The sequence below is a fragment of the Arvicola amphibius genome, chromosome 7, assembly GCF_903992535.2.
Source record: "Arvicola amphibius chromosome 7, mArvAmp1.2, whole genome shotgun sequence".
Lineage (NCBI taxonomy): Eukaryota > Metazoa > Chordata > Mammalia > Rodentia > Cricetidae > Arvicola > Arvicola amphibius.
In genome coordinates this window covers 70502752-70524166 of record NC_052053.1, presented here as the reverse complement: position 1 = coordinate 70524166, position 21415 = coordinate 70502752, and the positions used below count along the sequence as shown (strand labels likewise).

Here is a 21415-nt window from a genome sequence, read left to right as displayed (position 1 = left end):
GGAATTTTTGGTGAGGATTGCACTGCATTCCTTTTGATAATATAGCCATTTTTTTTCTTTTTGAGACAGGGTTTCTCTGTGTAATGGCCCTAGCTGCCCTGGAACTAGCTCTTATAGACCAGGCTGGCCTCAAAATCACAGAGATCCACCTACCTGCTGCCTCCCAAGTGCTGGGATTAAAGGCATGCGCCATCACTGCCTGGTGACAATATAGCCATTTTTACGATATTAATTCTGCCGATCCAGAAGCATGGAAGGTCTTTCCAATATGTAGTGTCTTCTACAATGCCTTTTTTTTCAGTGTTTTAAAGTTTTCATTGCAGAGGTATTTCATGTTCTTGGTTAAATTTATTTCTAGGTATTTTATTTAATTTTTTTTTTACTAAAAAAAATTCCTTTACTTGCGGTTAATTTCCCATCCACATTAAACCCAAGAGTGTTTTTTAAAAATCATTCAAAAGGTAACTATCAGCCGGGCGGTGGTGGCGCACGCCTTTAATCCCAGCACTTGGGAGGCAGAGGCAGGCGGATCTCTGTGAGTTCGAGGCCAGCCTGGTCTACAAGAGCTAGTTCCAGGACAGGCTCTAAAGCTACAGAGAAACCCTGTCTCGAAAAACCAAAAAAAAAAAAAAAAAAAAAAAAAAAAAAAAAAAAAAAAGGTAACTATCAAAGATGCCAAACAAGTCCTTACTAGGTAACTATACAAAAACATTCAGAAGTCAAGTTCTTTTTTTTTTTTTTTTTTTTTTGGTTTTTCGAGACAGGGTTTCTCTGCAGCTTTTTTAGAGCCTGTCCTGTTTTTAAATATTTATTTATTTATTATGTATACAATATTCTGTCTGTGTGTGTGCCTGCAGGCCAGAAGAGGGCACCAGATCCCATTACAGATGGTTGTGAGCCACCATGTGGTTGCTGGGAATTGAACTCAGGACCTTTGGAAGAGCAGGCAATGCTCTTAACCTCTGAGCCATCTCTCCAGCCCAGAAGTCAAGTTCTAAACTATTAATTTATATAAAGTCACAACATTTAAAAAGATGAGGATTCACTCTCATCAATGTCCTTATCTGGATCCTGTTCGGCAGCCTCTTTTTCTTCTTGCTGTTTCTTCCAAAGCTTGGCCCTTGCCAGAAGCTTGAGGTTAGGCTGGTTGGCAGCATCGTCTGGAAAGATGCAATCATAACTTTCTCCCCACCCGGCATCGGACCCATCGTCGGCCTGGACTTCTCGTCTCTTCTTGACCTTCTCTGGCATGAGTTTGTCTACTCTTTCCTTGTCTGATACTGCTCCAAATTCATCTTCAAAACCCTGCCAGGATTCCAGCACCGTAAGTCTCTCTTCCTTTTCTTCACAGTTTCTCATGGTTTTATTTGCCTCTTCATGAATCTGTCTGCATTTAGCCACGCTCCTTTCTTTCCCTGAGGATAACTCAAACTGAACAAAACTGATCCGTACCTTGACATACTGTGTTGGCTGAAGCAATTGTCGGTAATTGTCAGTTTCTTCCTGCTCAATTTCAGAATCAATATGATTCTGAAAAATCATATGATTTCCAAAGTATCTCTGGCATGTCTAAGCATGACTGGCTGATGGCTAATTAATAGATTGCCTGAGCTCTATCAATATCACCAAGGATTGTCTCTAATTCTGCAAACGTTATCCATGAGGTTCAATTTTCAGGTCCAAATTCCAAGAACTTCTCATAAAGCTTCTGACTGACATCTGTCAAATTCTTGAAGCTGTAGTTCCAGTTCTATATAACCTTTGAATAATTTGTTCTTTGGACATTTGCCTATGGAAGTCCCCAAAGCTCTTCTGGCAAATGGCAGATTTTCCTGTCGTATTTCAAACTCTGCATAGTATAACCACACTTTGGCAAATGTGAACTTTTCGTGAGGAATTAGTTCCAAAGATGCTTGATATACCTGTCTTGTCCTCTCGAGACCCTTGGCTTCCAGCTCTTCATAGAGCGCAGAGTTGATCCAGAGATAGACGTAGAGCTTCCAGTAGCTCCTCTCCTGGATGGGCAGGACAGGACGCTGGCAATGGCTCCCTCATAGACATTCCGCACAGGGTCAGCTTCTGCGTCACTTTCCACCAGGCATAAGTAATCAATCCATGCACCATAATTGTGTGGATTAGCCTTCATTTCCTCTTCATACTGGAATCTCCACTTGCTCCTGATGATATTTTTAATACCCACCCTGTCCCCAAATTTCTTCTCAAAGATGGTGTAGTTTTTTTTTGAGGGGTGCAATGAACTTTATTGATGATATTCAAGAGAGTAGGGCTCCCTAAGCCCCTCCTGCTATTTATTCTGGGGGTCTGGGATGGAAACTGTGAGGGAGATGCTCAGTGTCAAGGACTGAGTTAGGACAGGGACTGCTCAGCAGCCGAGAGCCTCTCTCTTGCTGTGCCCTTGTTGGGATGGGTGGTCCAGGGTGGGCTTCTTACTCCTTGGAGGCCATGTAGGCCATGAGGTCCACCACTCTGTTGCTGTAGCCAAATTCATTGTTGTACCAGGAAATGAGCTTTACAAAGTTGTCATTGAGAGCAATGCCAGCCCCAGCATCGAAGGTGGAAGAGTGGGAGTCACTGGTAAAGTCACAGGAGACAACCTGGTCCTCAGTGTAGCCCAGGATGCCCTTTAGTGGGCCCTTGGATGCCTGCTTCACCACCTTCTTGATGTCGTCATACTTGGCAGCTTTTTCCAGGCGGCATGTCAGATCCACAACGGACACATTGCGGGTAGGAACATGGAAGGCCATGCCTGTGTGCTTCCCGTTCAGCTCTGGGATGACTTTGCCCACAGCCTTGGCAGCGCCAGTGGATGCAGGGATGATGTTCTGGGCAGTGCCATGGCCATCTCACCACAGCTTCCCAGAGGGGCCATCCACAGTCTTCTGGGTGGCCGTGATGGCATGGACTGTGGTCATGAGCCCTTCCACGATGCCAAAGTTGTCATGGATGACTTTGGCCAAGGGGGCCAAGCAGTTGGTGATACAGGAAGCATTGCTGACAATCTTGAGGGAATTGTCATACTTGTCATGGTTCACACCCATCACAAACATGGGGGCATCGGCAGAAGGGGCGGAGATGATGACCCTTTCGGCCCCACCCTTCAAGTGGGCCCCAGCCTTCTCCATGGTGGTGAAGACACCGGTTGACTCCACAACATACTCGGCGCCGGCATCACCCCATTTGATGTTGGCGGGATCTCGCTCCTGGAAGATGGTGATGGCCTTCCCGTTGATGACAAGCTTCCCATTCTCAGCCTTAACTGTGCCTTTGAACTTGCCGTGGGTGGAGTCATACTGGGACATGTAGACCATGTAGTTGAGGTTGATGAAAGGGTCATTGATGGCAACAACGTCCACTTTGCCAGAAGTGAAGGCAGCCCTAGTAACCAGGCATCCAATACGGCCAAATCCGTTTACTCCAACCTTCACCATCGTGTCTCTGGAACGAGGCTGGCACTGCATGAAAAGAAGCGGCGGTCTCTAGAACAGGGAGGAACAGAGAGCTGATGGTGTAGTATTTAAAGAGTTCTTGGGCCTCTTGTTTTGAAATTCTATCCAGGGCATATTTGTGGATAACTCATACCCTTTCAAATTCTTTCTGACTTTCCTCAAATTTAGCAAAGGCCACATACAGATGTTCATCCACATATTGATCTCCAAAGAACTCAACTGCTTTCTCATAGACTTTCAGTGCATGGGCAAAATAAGCATATTTTTCTTCAAATTGGGCATATTTGACCAGTTCTTCACAGCAGGGTGCTCGAGCACAAGGCGTTCATAAATGGTACGGCCTGCTCCACGTCTTTGTACTTCAGCTGGAAGTTGATGTAGGAGTGCCAGGCCCGCTTTGGAGCAGGCTGCCATTCCATCCAGTGCTCAAATACCTGGAGGGTACCAGCGACATTGTCCAGCATCTCCTCCATGTACGTGTTCTTGTACCAGAACTGGTTGACTCGCGCCAGATTTTTATGGCTCGGTCCCAGATATCTCAGGCTAGGTTGACCTGGCGGTTCTTCATTTCCATTTCTGCATATTTCAACCAGAGTGTGATATTCCGATCGTCTACATTTAAAGCATGCTCGTACATGGATCAAGCCCTTTGAATTTCCTTTAGACTTTCTTCCCATTGTGTGTATTTTATTCAGTTACTAATCACAGTCCTATTTTTTCTTAGGCTATCTTCAAAAGTCTTCCTTTTCTGCAGTTTGTAATCATCTGGTTCTTCTTCATCTGTGATCTTCCGCTGAGGTGGAGGTGGAAGGGGCTCGAGTTCTCTTTCCTTAGCCTCTCTTAAGAGCTGCTTGGCAGTTATCTGTACCTCAGCCAGCGCTTTGGTTTTCACCTGGGCCACTTTTGGAATCCGCTCTTTCCCAGCCGCCCTAGAGACCACCACGTATGCAGCCTCTGAACTGGTGCAGCCTCGACCACACGCGAACCCCAGAAATTAGTTTTGAGAACTTGCCCACACCAGAGAGCCGGTCCACTCTAGAAATTATCTTATATTGAGATATGATCTTATTTAGCCTTGAGGCTGGTCTTGCATATCTGTAGCCGAGGATACCCTTAAACTACTGACTCTCCTATGTACTTCCTTATTTCTTTCTTTTTATTTATTATTTATTTTTGTACTTTCTTATTTCAAAGTGGGGAATTTTCTGCACGGTAGGGCAAACATTCTACCAACTGAGCTACATAGCACGAATTCTAGTTGTTCTTAATAAAAACCTGGAGTCAGATATTGGGGAGCGAAAGCTGAGAGATGAGAGAGCAGTGCCGCCAGCCACTAGAGAGACCTTTTACCTCCACTGAATCCTCAGACCAAAAGATTCAGCCTGCCCTGAGCTCCTCTCTCCTCCCGCCTTATATTCCTCTCTGCCCATCCATATCACTCCTGTCTCCACCTCCCTAGTGCTGGGATTAAAGGCCTAGGATCCCAAGTGCGGGGATCACCTTCATGTGAGCTCTGTTTCTCTTTCAGACAGATTCAATCTCCTGTAGCCCAGGGTGGCCCTGAACTCACAGAGATCCCTCTGCCTCTGCCTCCCAAATCCTGGGATTAAAGGTGTATGCCACCACTCCCTGACTTCTAGTGGCTTAGTTCTGCACTCTGATTTTCAGGCAAGCTTTATTTGTTACCTAGCCCAAAACAGAGTATATTTTTTGGACTTTATAATGAATTAAATGTTTTTCCTATTTTTTCCCCATTTTTATTATTGGCATATAGAAACATACTGGGTTTTTTTTTTTTTTTGGTTTTTTGAGACAGGGTTTCCCTGTAGTATCTAGAGCCTGTCCTAGAACTAGCTCTTGTAGACCAGGCTGGCCTCGAATTCAGAGATCCGCCTGCCTCTGCTTCCCGAGTGCTGGGATTAAAGGCGTGCGCCACCACTGCCCAGCTAAGCATACTGGTTTTTATGTGTCGATTTTGTACCCTGCAATTTTAGTGAAAATATTCTTCAGGTTTAAGATTTTTCTGGCCGGGTGGTGGTGACACATGCCCTTAATCCCAGCACTCAGGAGTCTGAGGCAGGCAGACCTCTGTGAGTTCGAGGCCAGCCTGGTCTATAAAAGCTAGTTCCAGGACAGTACACCAAACTGCTTGGTGATTGGTTCCTTTCATCATACAGGATGGATTTATGCTTTTTCTCCATGGCTAATTCTACACCATTTGTAGCTTTAATTCCCACTGAAGGGGCCCGTCCAGCTACAGCAGCCAAAGCGTACTCGATCTGGACAAGTTTCCCAGACGGGCTGGACGTAGTCAGTGTAAAGCTGTAACGCGCTCTGCCGTCCTTACCCAGGAAGTTGGGAAACAGCAATGTAAGAATTTTTTAAAATACAGTCTTTTCTCATTTTACATAGTTATCTCTGTGCCCACTCCCTCCCCTCCTCCTGCCCCACCCTTTCCCCCACCCAGCCATCCACTCCTCAGAAAGGTAAGTCTTCTCAAGGGGAGTCAATGGAATCTAACATTTCACTTCAAGGCAAGACCAAGCCCTTCCCGCATATCTAGGCTGAGCAAGATAACCCTCCAAAGACAATGTGCTTCAAGATGGCAGTTCAAGCACTAGGAATAAATCCTGGTCCCACTGCCAGTGGCCCCACAGACTGCTCAAGCCTGACAACTTTCCCTCACATTCAGTAGACATAGTTTGGTTTCTATGCAGGATTCCCCTCCCCCCCATCAGTCCAGAGTCAGAGAGCTCTCACTAGCTCTCAGGTCAGCTGTTTCTTTTTTTCTTTTTTTTTTTTTTTTTTTTTTTTGGTTTTTCGAGACAGGGTTTCTCTGTAGCTTTGGAGCCTGTCCTGGAACTAGCTCTTGTAGACCAGGCTGGGCTCGAACTCAGAGATCCGCCTGCCTCTGCCTCCTGAATGCTGGGATTAAAGGTGTGCACTACCACCACCCACCACAATCAATGTTCTTATCCCCAGTCACATCTCCAGCTCTAGTTTTGAATTTTTGTTTTATTGAAATGGCTGGGTTGTTTTGAATGTTATTTATTGGTGTGTGTGCAAGTGCAGGTGCACACATGCCATGGGCACTTGTGGGGTCAGTTCTCACCTTCCACCATGGGCTACAGGTCTTGAACTCATGCCATCAGGCTTGAGGAACAAGTGCTTTTATCCACTAAGACATCCTCACCAGTTCTTTTAAAAGTCCTATTTATTTTTGTGTTTGTGTGTACATGAGTGGTAATTCCCATACCCCAAACAATTTTCTGGATAACTTCCTCGTTTTCTCAGTGTATTCAATCTGTGGTAAGATGTTTATGGGGCAAAAATAAAGGAAAACATGGCCCATAACAGTGATTGCATAGAAATCACCGCTTTCTGTGCTCTGCATGTTATGACTTTGAGGGCGGCCCTGTACACTCCTCATGGGGTTTCACCTCCCCAATGGTAGAAGTGCATGACAATTTAGTGTGCACATGTCTACCTTCTGTAGTCTTCTTAAAACAAACACGGCTGTGAAAATAAACAACCAAACCAAACCAAACCAAACCAAACAAACAAAACAAATAAAAAACTTACTATGTGGTCCGGGCTGGCTTCAAACTCACAGTGATCCTCCTGTGGTGTGAGCCATCATATCCAGTTTTGTTTCCTATTTTCCTCATATTTTATTGATTTTTTGTGAAGTAAGTTGTCATTTTAATTTTACATGCTACTGTGTTATGTGAGGAAAATTTCATACAAACATTATATCTTTCTTGTTTTCAGAAAGAGAGTCTTGCTTAGTTAGCCCTGACTGGCCTGAAACTTGCTAGGATCCCCTTGCCTCTGGGACAATAGGCATAGGCACTAAGCTCAAACTGTGTCCTTTTTTGTTTTGTTTTGTTTTAAAAGTTCAAGGACAGCCTGGTCTAGGGAGTGAGTTCCATAAAAATAAAATTATACACACACACACACACACACACACACACACACATATACATACATACACACACATATAGTTTGTGGACATACCCACATATAGACACATGTAATTATGAACAACAAAAATAAATTTGAAAAAGTAAGATGAAGAAGCAACTGAGGAAGATGCTTGATGTCTACCTCTGGCCTCCATATGCACATAAATGTGTCTACACACAGATGTATAACACACACACATGTACACCATACATATACACAATGTACACACACAAATATACACACCACACACTCACACACAAACATGTATACCACACACAAACATGCACACCACACACACACATACATACAACTTAAACAATTAGTTGAGTCAGTCTGATTTGTTCTAGGCTACCTTAAAATCACAATCTTTCTGCCTCAATCTCCCAAGTGCTAAGATTACAGCCATTTATTACTGTGATCATTACTCTTTTTTTTTTAAAAAAAGATTATTTATTATGTATACAGTGCTCTGTCTGCACACCAGAAGAAGGTAAATCTCATTACAGATGGTTGTGAGCCACCATGTAGTTGCTGGAAATTAAACTCAGGACCTCTGGAAGAGCAGCCAGTGCTCCTAACCTCTGAGCTATCTCTCCAGTCGGTGATGGTTACTCTTAATTTTCATTTTGACTGGGTTAAGAGCTACCCAAAGAATTAGTGAAGCAGATTTCCTGGTTTGTCTGCCAGAATATTTCCAGAGAAGACTGGTGAGCAATGCCTTGAATATAGGCAGCATTATCCCATAGGCTGGGTCTAGATGGAATAAAAGTGGAAGAAGGGAGGGGCTAGGGCTGTAGCTCAGTGGTGGAGCATTTGCCCAGCATGAACAAGTTTCTAGGTTTGATCCCTAATATTATACACACACAAAGGTTTTCCAGCATGGTAGGCAGTACACGGCAACAGGAGGATCAAGTTCAGGGTTCAAGTTCAAAGACATCATTGGCTACACAGTAGCAAGCTGTAGGCTAGTCTGAACTGCATCAAATCCTGTTGGAAAAAAGAAAAAGGAATAGGAGGAAGATGAGAAAGACAACCGACACAAATATGCAAGTGCCCCTCTTCTTGGACGAGGGCTTCTATTTCAGCTGCTGTCCCGTGAACATCTCCAGCCGTCTACACATCATCCAGGCCTTCACTAGGTTCAAGCTTGCAAAGCTAGCACTTGGGAGGCTGAGACAGTTGAATTACCATGAGCTGGAAGCCAGATGGGGCAACAGTAATAGCCTGTCTTAAAAAAACCACCAAACCAAACCAAACCAGGCACAAGCCTTCTCGAGATGGATGAACTATGATGCGAATTTATATCTCGGCCTCTAAGAGTACCTGCACTGAAGGTGTGGCTTACATTGTGACCCTGGAGGTGCATCGCACTTCTCTGTTCCTAAAGAAATCTAGAGTTTAACTCATACAAGCAGGGGCCTGGGGAGGAAACTAGATTTTAAGGTGCATGAGAGCGGTGCAAGGAACATGAAATTAGATAGGCTTGAATTTTTGGTATGGGTCCACTGAGCAGAGATTCTGATTAGTTTACAAAGAGAGGCGCTAAAAAGGCAGAGGAGGCATATGGCTTTAATCCCAGAATTTGGGAGGAAGAGGCAGGCAGCTCTCCAAGGAAAGGAAGAAAAGTGCTAATAGCTTCTTTTGTTGGCTTAGTATAGGGCGAAGATGGCCTGCTGTGAATGACCCGAACACGCTGGACATGCCTTGGTTTACTACTGATAAATAAAGTGGGTTTTTTTTTTTTTTTTTTTGTGACAGGGTTTTTCTGTGTAACAGCCTTAGCTGTCCTGGAACTAGCTCCTGGAGACCAGGCTGGCCTTGAACTCACCTGCCTCTGCCTCCCAAGTGCTGGGGTTAAAGGGGTGCTCCACCACTGCACGGCTTGATGGAGGTATTCAGAAGATCCAAAAACTGGAATAGTGGAGTGGATATGTTGTGTAAAAGCTCCGCAGTGGGAGGGTCCAGATGTGCCCCTACTGATGCTTTAGGAAACAGATCTGGGAGGAGCATCAGGACCTGAGGAGCTGTTACTGCTCTCATTCTGGCAGACCTTACAGTGAGAGCCACATACAACCTTGAAACTTAAATGCAATGGGCATGCTGGGACCTGGTGTGGTGGGACCCAGTGGTAGTATTCTCTCACCAAAGACAAGGGGACAGCAAAGGTCAAACAACGATTCAGTATCTGACTCATATAGACCTGTGGTGTTGGCTAATTGATCATTGTGTTGTCACAAGGTAAACAGATAAGAAGCCTATTGAATCATTTGGTCTGTATTAAGCAGAAATTCTAGAGAACAAAATGATACCTTGAATCATAGAGGCAGAGAGCTACAGGCCCTCAAATAATTCTCAGTCTTGAGCCAGTGTGTGGATCCAGAATCCTATGGATAAAGGTGATGCCAGATCCTATCAAGGACATTTCACTGTCTTGTCCTTCTCTAAAGGGACTTGGGGTCTTTTACCAGGGAGACTGTATGATGAGGAAAGAGAACACTAGCTCTGCATTGATGTTGACTTAGGGAGGAGCCAAACAGCACTGTAGCCCTCAAAATTAGAGTCTTTTGGAGGTCAGGTCACCCAAACCGAGTGTGTCCAGAGGGACTGTGAACCTGCGGTCATTTCTTCAGTCCCAGAATGCCTAATTGGAACAGTTATACTTAACATGTGGCAAAATTCCTTTATTTGTTCTCTAACCTGTACAGCAAGGGTTATTATGGTGGAAAACCCAAATGGAGCAACTAGGGCTACCTTTACTTGGAAAAATGTGACCCCTAGACAATACTGTATTTCTGGCGGGATCAGAGTGACCAGTACTGCCATTAAGGACTTGAAAGAAACAGGGTGGCAGTTCTAACAGGCCCATTTAACTTTCCTATTTGGACTCTGCAGATCTTAGAGAATGCCGCTTGATTATTAGAGACTTAGCCACATTGGTGAACCCAATTTCAGTTACTGTACCAGATGTGGTTTTCTTGCCTGGGTAGATTTACATGATATGTAGCTATTGACCTGGCAAATGCCATTCTTTATATACTTGGCTATAAGGCTCACCAGAGGAGATTTGCTTTCAGCTGCCCAAGGTCAACAACACACCTCACTGACCAACCTCAGACACAGGAACTTCTAGCTCTGTGTTATGCAGTTTCAGGGATCTTGGTCATCCTTCTTCCCACAAATTATCACACTGGTCCATTACATTGATGACATCATGCTAACTCGATCACACGAGTCAGTCAGCAGCTACTCCAGACTTTTTGGTAAAGCACTTGTGTGTAGGAGAATGGGAAATAAATTCAACTAAATTCCAAGGGTCCTCTCCCAGGGAAATTCCTAGGAGTCCAGTGCTGTAACACCTGCTGAGGTTTTGCAATTTAAGCTGGAGAATAAATTGTTGCGTCTAGCCCTGACTTTAACTAGGAAAGAAGCACGGTAGCTAGTCTACTTGAGTTTTGGAGGCAGCATATTCCTTACTTGGGTATGTTACTTCTGTCCACATACTAGGTAACTTTGAAAAATACTGGTTTTGAAATTTTCTATTATTTATTTTGTTGTGAGTGCAGGTGCTCCTGTGCCATGACCTGAGTGTGGAGAACAAAGGATAACTCTTGGGAGCAGATTCTCCTGTTAACTTCTGGGATTGGGAATCAAACTCAGGACAGCAGATCTGCCCCATATACCTCTACCTGCTGAATCACCTCACTGCTCCTTTCCCTTGAAGGTTTTGAGTAAGGCTCTGCTGTTACCTGCAGATAACTACTCTCCTTTTAAGAGGGAGTTCTTGGCTAGCTATTGAGAACTTAGTAGACACGTGAATGCTTGACAATGGGCCGTTAAATTACCATGTAACCAAAGCTGCCCATCATGAACTGGTTGCTATCTATCTGATCCACAAAGCCATAGAGTCAGACATGAACATCAGCAAGCCATTATCAAAAGTTAGACTGGGCCCAAGAAAGTCCTGAGGCCCCTGTGAGTTACTCAGAATGATGCCAATGCTCACATTTCTTATTCCTGCATCCATGCCTTACAGAGTGTGCCCTATGAACAGCTGACAGAGGGAGAGAAGGCCAGTGCCTGATTGTAGATAGTTGTGAATGTTTTGTGAACACTAATGGGAAATAAAGCAATTGGAACACTATGACCCATCTCTGGGACATTTCTGAAGGACAGTGGTGAGGAAAATCCCCACAGTGGGTAGAACTTTGGGTGGTGCATCTTGTTATACATTTTACTCAGAAGGAAAAATGGCCAGATATATAACTATAGACAGATTGATGCGATTAGCCAATGATTTAGGTGGCTGGGCAAGGACTTAGAAACTTAGAAGATCATGATTGAAAAATTGGTGACAGAGTATGTGGATAGACCTCTCCAAATGGAAAAAAAGATGTGAAGATATTCGTGTTTTTATGTAAACTCACCAAAAAGTGACCTCATCAGAAACAGCCTGTAATCAAGTAGATAAGATGACCCATTCTGTGTATAGCAGTCAATTATTTTCCCCAGCTATCCCTGTCATTGCCTAACGGGCTCATGAACAAGGTAGTCATGATGTCAGGAATGAAGTTTCTTCAAGGGCTTAGAAAAGTGTACGATGTGTGGTTTGAATGAAAATGGTCTCCACAGGTTAGTATATTTGAATGCTTGGTTCTCAGTTGGTGGAATTGTTTGGGAAGGATTAAGAGGTGTGGCCTTGTTGGAGCAGGTGTGTCACTGGGTGTGGGCTTTGAGGTTTAAAGCCCACACTTCCCAGTTAGTGCTCTCTGCCTCTTACTTATGGACAAGGATAGAGGCTCTCAGCTACTGCTACAGTGCCATGCCTGCCTTCTGCCATGTTCCCTGACATGACTGTCATAGACTATAACCCTTTGCAACTTTAAAACTCAAATTAAAGGTTTTCTTTTTAAAGTTGTCTTGGTCATGGTAACAGAGAAGTAATACAGACTTCTACTCAGGAAGGGGGAACCTGGTTGAGACTGGCGCTGAGCAATCTGCCAGCAGCAGAGGCCGAACCCTGAGCTCTAAGATGGCAACATTCCCTCAGGTGGCAGTTGATTACACTGTACCATTTCCATCTTGGAAGCACCAGCACTCTGTCAAAAATACCATGGACTTATGAACTACTTATCCACTGTAATGACACTCCAAACAACATTGTTTCTAAGGCGCTCACTTCACAGGCGAAGAAGTGCAGCAGTGGGTTTATATGATCATGGGCCTCACTGGCCTTTCTATGCGCCCCATCTTCACCAGAAAGAAGCTGGCATCACAGAATCATCTCCGTCTTGAGCCACAGCAGCTGCAGTCACTTGCACAGGAATCTCACAAGATTGGGGCCACTGACAGTGCTATTTTGGAAGGGCGGGGGAGGGTGCACATCCCTGTCTGTAGGATATATAAGCAATTAATAATTGCTGGTGGAGAGGACACTGTTCCATTGTGGCATGGATGCCCTTAAGTTGTTTATGTTCTTGTAAGTTATCTTTCACCTATGCTCCTAAAAGCGATCACAGTTAAACTCACTGGTTCCCAAGCTAGACTTGGGTGAAGTTCTTTGTCATCCTTAATCAGACTCCTCAGGAAGATCATGTACCACCCTGTGCCCAGACGGACATGAGAGCCAATGACAGATTTGGGAAGACCAGCTGCATGGCTCCGACTGTGAATAATAAGTTAGGCAAACTGAGCCATCTAAGGATGGAGTGAACATGGGGACAATCCTGACATGGCCTTCTTTCCCTGTGTGCCACGGAATGGCACACCTTCTTCTCTGCCCCTGCTGTGGGTGAGAAAACATGCAACTGAGGTTGGGCTGTCTGCCCAGAGTGAATCTGTCTACACAGAAAGTGGAATTACAACGGGAAGCAGACAAGCACAGAGTGTCCTACACATTGGCCCTTGACTTGGTGAGTAAACTGGACAACATGTCAGACTGAGGTGCTGGCTTTTCATTTCTTTTCCTTTTTGGTTTTTTGATACAAGGTTTCTCTATATAACAGCTCTGGGTGTCTTGGAATTCTATTTGTAGACCAGGAAGGCCTTGAACTCACAGAGATCCACCTGCCTCTGCCTCCCAAGTGCTGGAATTATTTCCTTTAGAGGGGTCTAAAGTAGCTCAGGCTGGTTTTTCAACTGACTACATTACTGAGACTGTCCTTGAACTACTGATCCTCCATATCAGGTGTGTGCCACCGTGCTTGATTGGCTTTAAGTTCTCCACCCTCCTTTCTCAGTCTCTGGAAATAACAGGCATTCCAGGAGTATGCTACCATACTGGCAAAACAACAAAAACAAAAAACAAAACAAAACAAACCAAACAAACAAACAAAACCACCAGAATAAAGCCTTAACATAAGCATTAAGTCATACTGGTCTTAATTTTCTTCCTCCCTTCCTCCCTCCTTCCCTCCCTTCCTCCCTCTCTCTCTCTCTCTCTCTTTCTTTATTTCTTTCTTTCTTTCGGACCACCAACTATCTCCCAAATTAGTTTTATTAGTTTTGAATGCTCAGGCTAGCTTAGTCTTGTTTCTGAGTTAGCTCTTTAAATTAACCTGTTTCTCTTTACATTTTGCCCACCTCAAGACTTTTTACCTTTTTTTTGCCTCTTTTGTATCTCTCTTATTTATTTATTTACTTACTTACTATGTATACAGTGGTCTGTCTGCATGTATGCCTACAGACTAGAGAGGGCACTGGGCACCAGATCTCAGTACAGATGGTTGTGAGCCATGTGCAGTTACTGAGAATTGAACTCAGGACCTCTGGAAGAGCAGTCAGAGCTCTTAATTTATGAGTCATCTCTCCAATCCCTCTCTCTTTTCTTTTTAAAGACAGAGCTTTACTATGTGGCCCTCAGTGGTCTGGAAGTCTTTGCGTAGACTAGGCTGGCCTTGCCATCTATTGCTCCTTTCTCCTAAGTGCTGAGATTAAGGCATTAACATCATGCCAGTGGTATATTGGTCTTATGGGCAACTGGATATTATGGTTGAAGGTAAACAATTCTTTTTGTTTCAGTTTCTGCTTATTGAGGTTTTCCCTCCCAAAGTATATTTTCTGCTATTAACTAGAAAACCCAACCGAATACTTTTCAGATAATTGAGGCTGTTATTTATCCCTCAAGATGTCCATTATAAACATCTGTTTTTGGTTCAAAATAACTTAGCTATGGGAGATTGGGATTGCTCACCAAACATACCCTAGTATTTTTAAGAATTCTGATCCATAATTTGTATTTTAGAAAAAGACAAATAACAACAAAATGAAATTGAACGTGTATTCTAGAAATGCATTAAGGATTTTTTTTTTTCGAGACAGGGTTTCCCTGTAGTTTCTAGAGCCTGTCCTGGAGCTAGCTCTTGTAGACCAGGCTGGCCTCGAACTCAGAGATCCGCCTGCCTCTGCCTCCCGAGTGACATTAAGTATTTTTTAAAAAAATTATTTACTATGCATACAGTGCTCTTACCTGCAGGCCAGAGGAGGGCACCAGATCTCATTACAGATAAATGTGAGTCACCATGTGAGGTCTGGAAATTGAACTCAGGACCACTGGGAGAGCAGCCTATGCTCTTAACCTCTGAGCCAACTCTCCATCCCCATATTGAGTATTTTAAACTAAGTGTGATGATCACACCTTTAATCCTAGCACTCAAATCCCAGCAGGCAGAATTTCCTATGGAGTTCCAGAACAGCTAGGGCTATTTAGAGAGATAGTCTCGGGCTGGGCGGTGATGGCACACACTTTTAATCCCAGCACTTGGGAGGCAGAGGCAGGTGGATCTCTGTGAGTTCGAGGCTAGCCTGGGCAGCACTTGGGAGGCAGAGGCAGATGGATCTCTGTGAGTTCGAGGCCAGCCTGGTCTACAAGAACTAGTTCCAGGACAGGTTCCAAAACTACAGAGAAACTCTGTCTCGAAAAACAAAAACAAACAAAAAATTAATTAGCTTTACCTTTATTACGCGGTATTAAGTACTAGGCAAGAATATCATGTACAGATTCAATGTCTAGGTCCCGCAGCTAGGGGCTGTGACTCTCGCCCCTTCCTCTAGAAGTGATGGAGTACCGCCGAGGTTAGCACAGGAGACACAAGTGCTAACACGACCAACTTTCTCAAGAACCAGTCAGTGCTCACCAGTCAGGTTTCAGGTGAGACTTGAAAACACAAGTCCTGTAGTACATTTATGCTCTTCTTCCAACTCCGCTTTCAAACAAGTAGCAAACAAGCAGAAACAAAACCGTGGGGTGTACTAAAACCCAGTCCTTCTCTATCTTCTGTGAAACTGCGTCGGGGAGTAGAAGAGGGGCTCGGGACCCGGCACCGGGCACCCACCCCCAGCTCACGCGGGAGGTCGAGCACAGCTGGGATGCACAGGTCCAAACACCCGGCTTCCCCGCTCGTCTCTCTCACGGTCCGCGGGACAACCAGCCGGCCGAGGTCAAGGAGGCGTCCTCCCTCGGTTTCTCCGGATGAGGGTCCACTCAGCGAAGGTCAGAGCGCCCACAGACTCAACTCATCTTAGCAACGCTTAACTTGAGCGCGGCGCGTTCGCTCCCACAGGCACCGAGAGGGCGGCACCCAGGGGAGGAGCTTGCGCACGCCCCCGCCGGGCGGAGCGCCCCAGGTGAGCACGCGTGCGCAGTGGGACCGTAAGTCAGCCCTCCCCCTTCGCCTTGGCCCGCCTTCGAGGGGGCGGGCTCGCGAATGGGCGGGGCCACGAGGAAGGGGGTGGGGAGTGGAGAACGAGCGGCCGAGGACGGCGCCTGCGCGGTGGGCGTGATCCGGGCACTTAGGGCAGGATGAACGCTGCTTTCCAAGATGGCGACGGAGGGAGGAGGGAAGGAGATGAACGAGATTAAGACCCAATTCACCACCCGGGAAGGTCTGTACAAGCTGCTGCCGCACTCGGAGTACAGCCGGCCCAACCGGGTGCCCTTCAACTCGCAGGGATCCAACCCTGTCCGCGTCTCCTTCGTAAACCTCAACGACCAGTCTGGCAACGGCGACCGCCTCTGCTTCAATGTGGGCCGGGAGCTCTACTTCTATATCTACAAGGGGGTCCGCAAGGTACCGACCCGAGCGTCACCGGGGGCACGCCGGCGGTGCGGGCCGAAGCCGGGAGCTGGGCGGTGACAGCGAGGCCGGGGTGACCGGTGGGGGCGGCCAGCGCTGGTACTTTTGAGTGGGCCGGTAACTCCGCCGGGGTACTCCAGAGTGAGGCGGGTGGCGGCGGCGGTGCCTCGAAGGGGAAGGGGCTCTGGAATCGGGGCCGGAGAGACCCTGGGAACAGCAACTGGCTGCCTCCCCCGGTAGGGTCCGTCAGGTTCCGACACTGCCGGGGAGCGGGCCTGAGTCCCCGGAAGAGGTGCGACGGTCGTCTTAGGTGGCCTCGCTTCCCGGGAGGCTCGAGAGTCCTGCCCTGAGAGGACCGGGACGCGAGGCGGCTCGGAAAGGTCCGTAAGGCGGAACCGGGACAGGGAGGCGGAGGACTTGGAGACTAGGTCAGAAAGGACCTGCTCGGCACGCAGGGCTACTCCACCTGCTGCCGCACTGACACTTCCTCGGAGCCTCTCCTCCCGGTGTCAACACTGTTTCTAAAATCCTTCCCGGGAGGACTGCTGTCATTGTCTTCGCCGAGGGAACCTTCTCCCGAAAGATTTTTGAAGAGGGTCATTCTGTCCCTTGTATTATGACAGGGCTTGAGTACTCGCACTTGGGAGGTGGCAATAATGTTTTCAATAGGCTAAGTTGCTTCAGAGGTGTTCTGTGTGAGCGTGCCTAGATTTATCTTGTCTGACGAGTCAGGCTATGCCCCAAACAGGGAGGGATGTGCCTTAAATGCTACTTTTAAGTAACCGGCCAAGAACTTAACAGTAATTCTGGGAAGCATGTCATCGTGTTTTAAAATGTCTCGTTAAAAGCAGCAATTTATTGACGCTTTTCTTTCTGTCATTGGCAATGTAACTATGTTCTGAGAGTTGCTTGTTTTTAACTTTTGGCTGTTGAGTGAGGAATGAATGTACCCCATAGCACCTCGGATGGAATGTTACAAGGGAGTGAAAGATTAACTTATAAATGTTCATTTGGTGGGAAAATAAATTGTTCATATCGAAGAATACACATTATCAAGGATTAATATATCCAGAGGTTTTTTTCTTTTATGTTGTTTTGTATGGTTATGAGAACAAGGAAGGAGATAATGGTATGCAAATGTTGCGTGTTGTTTCTTTAGTCCAGGGTGAATCTTTGATTTGGGTTTAGTCAGTGTACTACGGTGTTGGGTGGTTTTTGCAAATGGTTGACTCCTCTCTTTTGGGATTGGAAAAGTTGCGGTTTATAGTGTAGAAGCTGAAGTTTTAGTGTTGACTTCCAACTTTGTTATTGACTCATTGGTGACCTTGGGTACTTTTGAAACTTTTCCTTGCCTTTCTTTAAAAAAGAGAGGGTTTCAGTGCACATTATAATTGGTAATATAGCTATAATGGTCGTAGAGCCCTGACACACTCAGTAGATGTAAGTTATAGAAACAAGCACTAAGAGGAACTGTCAAAAAAGAAGCTATCTCAACATTTCTTCTTTGAATACCATATTATTAAGGTTTTTCTCTGGAAATAATTTTAAAAGACTATGTTATCTAAGCATGTTTAGGGGCTGGGGAGCTGGCTCAGTGATTTAAGAACTTGCTCTGATCTCGCAGAGGACTCCAGTTTAGTTCCCAGATCCTGTGTCAGGCTATTTATTCCCCAGTACCTGAAACTCCAGGTCCAGCTGATACCCTTTTCGGAGTTCTCAGTACTCACTTAGAGCACACACACGTAATTTAAAAAAAATAAAATAAATCTTAGAAAAATTAGAATTAGATCCTACGTGGTTGTGCACACCTGCAATCTTAGCACTCAATTTGTGATTTTTGTGGCCATCCAGGACTGTAGTTAGCAGATTTGAGGCCAGCCTGGGGTACAGTTAACAAGTTTGAGGCAAACATGGGCTATATAGTGGGACCCTACCTCAAAAAAAAAAAAAAAAAAACAAAACAACAAAACCAAAACTAGGTGGGTGTGGTGGTGGCAGCACGCACCTTGACAGGTGGATCTCTTTGAGTTCAAGGGCAGCCTGGCCTACGTAGGCCCATTTGGGATACATAATTAGAACCTATCTCAAAAGTAAAAACCAAAATAATGATGATATAAAAATGCAGCATGCTGGGCCGGGTGGTGGTGGCGCACGCCTTTAATCCCAGCACTCGGGAGGCAGAGGCAGGCGGATCTCTGAGTTCGAGGCCAGCCTGGTCTACAAGAGCTAGTTCCAGGACAGGCTCTAGAAACTACAGGGAAACCCTGTCTCAAAAAACCAAAAAAAAAAAAAAAATGCAGCATGCTTCAAAGTTAAATTCACAGGATCTGGAAGATTGATTGCTCAGTAGAATTAAGAGTGCTTGGTGCTCTTCAGAGTCCAGATCCCAGGTCCCGCATCACTGCTCCAGAATATTCAAAGCCCTTATTCAAAGTCCTTTGGGCACCTGTGTACCTGTGGCATTCACATATATATGTATAACTAAAGAATGAAAAAGTTTAAAAAGTGAAATTTATGCCACGCGGTGGTGGCACACACCTTTAAACCCAGCACTGGGAAGCAGAGGCAGGCAAATCTCTGTGAGTCTGAGGTTAGCCTGTTCTACAGAGTGAGTTCCAGGACTGGCTCCATAGCTACTGAGAAACTTTGTCTCGAGAAACCAAAAAAAAAAAAGAAAGAAAAAGAAAGAAAGAAAGTTGGGTGTTGCTTCCTTTCCCCCATTTTTGTGCCCCTCCCCCCCAGTATTGTGTGTGAACAGAACTTCAGGGCCTCTGTCATTTGTTAGGCAAGTGCTCCCTTGCTACGTTAAGCATCCAGCCCTGAAAGTCTTTTCTGGATCATTCTTATGACAAACTTCATCTGGATCGAGTAGCTCTGGTTTGCATAGTAAGAAAAAGACCATTTGTTTAGAAGTATTCTTAAAATGGTGTTCTAAGAGCTTAAAACCTACACTACAACTTTCTTGAAAACATGTCTGAAATACTGCCACACGCCTTTAATTATAGCATTTGGGAGGCAGAGGCAGGTGAATATCTTAGTTTGAGGCCAGCCTGTTCTACAAAGTGAGTTCCAGGACAGCCAGGGCTACACAGAGAAATCCTGTCTCAAAAAGAAAAAAAAGTCTGAAATGCATAAGTTGCCTTTAACTGGGTGATTTGAGTGCTTTGATACTTTGTGTGTGTGTGTGTGTAAAATTTTATCTATCTTGAGATACATTTGTATTTTTGACATATTTAAACTCTTCTAGCTGTTGCAATTGAAGTTTTTCTTTCCATAAGCAAGTTTTATCTTTCAAGTTCTAGGCTGGGTGGTGGTGGCGCATGCCTTTAATCCCAGCACCTGGGAGGCAGAGGCAGGTGGATGTCTGTGAGTTTGAGTCCAGCCTGGTCTACAGAGCTAGTTCCAGGACAGGTCCCAAAGCTACAGAGAAACCCTGTCTCAAAAAACCAAATAAATGAAATGCAAAAAAAACCCCAAACAAAAAAAACTTAAGTAAATCAAATTCTAGGAATATAGATATTATAGGATGGTGGTGAGTTTTGGCTCTGATTTTAAAATAGAGCTAGTAATTTGCCCTATATAAGGAGGGTTGAGCCGGGCGGTGGTGGCGCACGCCTTTAATCCCAGCACTCGGGAGGCAGAGGCAGGCAGATCTCTGTGAGTTCGAGACCAGCCTGGTCTACAAGAGCTAGCTCCAGGACAGGCTCTAAAAGCTGCAGAGAAACCCTGTCTCGAAAAACCAAAAAAAAAAAAAAAAAAAAAAAAAAGGAGGGTTGACAATTAGAGGCCACCCTTCACCATATAACCATATAGTGAGACCCTATCTCAATAAAGCAGTCAGTAGTCATCTTTAGTTAGGAAGTCAGAACTTATTTTTAGTGTAAGTAGTAAATAGGTCTTTTACTGGCTATTTTGACATGTTTTTCTTTTCATCAAGAAATATAAGTTGTGCTTGTGTGTGAGAAAGAGAGAGAGAGCACGGGCGAGCTGGGGCTCAAACCCAAGGGTCTCATAATACATGTTAGGTAAGACTCTTGCCACTGAGTCACATCCCTCAGCCCAAGAAGGATGAAATTTCACAATTATTTAGATCACCTAGAAGCCCCAGTTTGGTTGAGATTTACAACTAAATTAAACGTGTAAAATGGGTAGTATTGAACCCAGAGTCTTAATGTATCCTGGGCAAACACTACCACTGAACTGTCCATTCCCTTTGTCATCCCCCCCATTATTTTTTGATATAGGGTCTCACTATGTAGTCTAGGCTGACCTTGAATTCATGTTCTGCCTGTACAGGTCCTGGGATTACAGGCATTCACAAGCTAAGTGTATGTGTAGCATGAATTCTAATTGGTTTTAATAATAAAATCCCGGAATCAGATTTAGGGGTTAATGCTGGAAGATCAGAGAAACAGAGCAGTCAAGCAGTCAAGCGCTAGTTCTATTGAATCCTCAGACCAAAGGGGTGATCCTGTCCCTACAAATCTTCAGACTGAATGCTGCAAGCTCCTGTCTCCTCCCGCTTTATATTTCTTTCTCCACCCAGCCATATCACTCCTGTCTCAACAGCCCTAGTGCTGGGATTTAAGATGTGAGACACCACTGACTCTGTTTCTCTTAGAAGGATTCAATCTCTTATAGCCCAGGATGGCCTTGAACTCATAGAAATCTGCCTGCCTCTCCCGAGTGCTGCAATTCAAGGTGTGTGCCACCACTGTCTGGCCTCTATGGCTAATTAGTGTGGCTAGCTCCACACTCTGATCTTCAGGCAAGCTTTATTTGTTAGAGCACACACAAGCAATCACTACATGTATGTGTTCTCTTTCTTCAGAGGAAGCATGGGGAAGTAGTCTAACACTGAGGAGTACAATATGGGCTCTTTTAAATGCTTAAGATCGGAGTCTAGCAGTA

At 45.1% G+C, this 21415-nt stretch overlaps 1 protein-coding gene and 2 pseudogenes across 9 annotated transcripts in view; 1 reads left to right on the top strand and 2 right to left on the bottom strand.

Moving 5' to 3' along the window:
- Positions 1–1026: 1026 nt before the first annotated feature.
- LOC119818707 lies at positions 1027–4404 on the bottom strand (annotated as a pseudogene).
- LOC119818708 lies at positions 2448–3455 on the bottom strand (annotated as a pseudogene).
- Positions 4405–16207: 11803 nt separating the features above from the next.
- The window catches only part of Wdr20 (WD repeat domain 20), a 65899-nt gene continuing 60691 nt past the window's right edge, over positions 16208–21415 (top strand). For 8 of the 9 annotated variants that reach the window (XM_038335985.1, XM_038335978.1, XM_038335977.1 and 5 more), the window contains exon 1: positions 16208–16498. In XM_038335985.1, coding sequence (XP_038191913.1) covers positions 16250–16498 — 249 coding nt within the window. In that variant the 5' untranslated portion in view covers positions 16208–16249. The remainder of the gene's footprint in view (positions 16499–21415) is intronic. The other variant, XM_038335979.1, reaches the window with a different exon arrangement.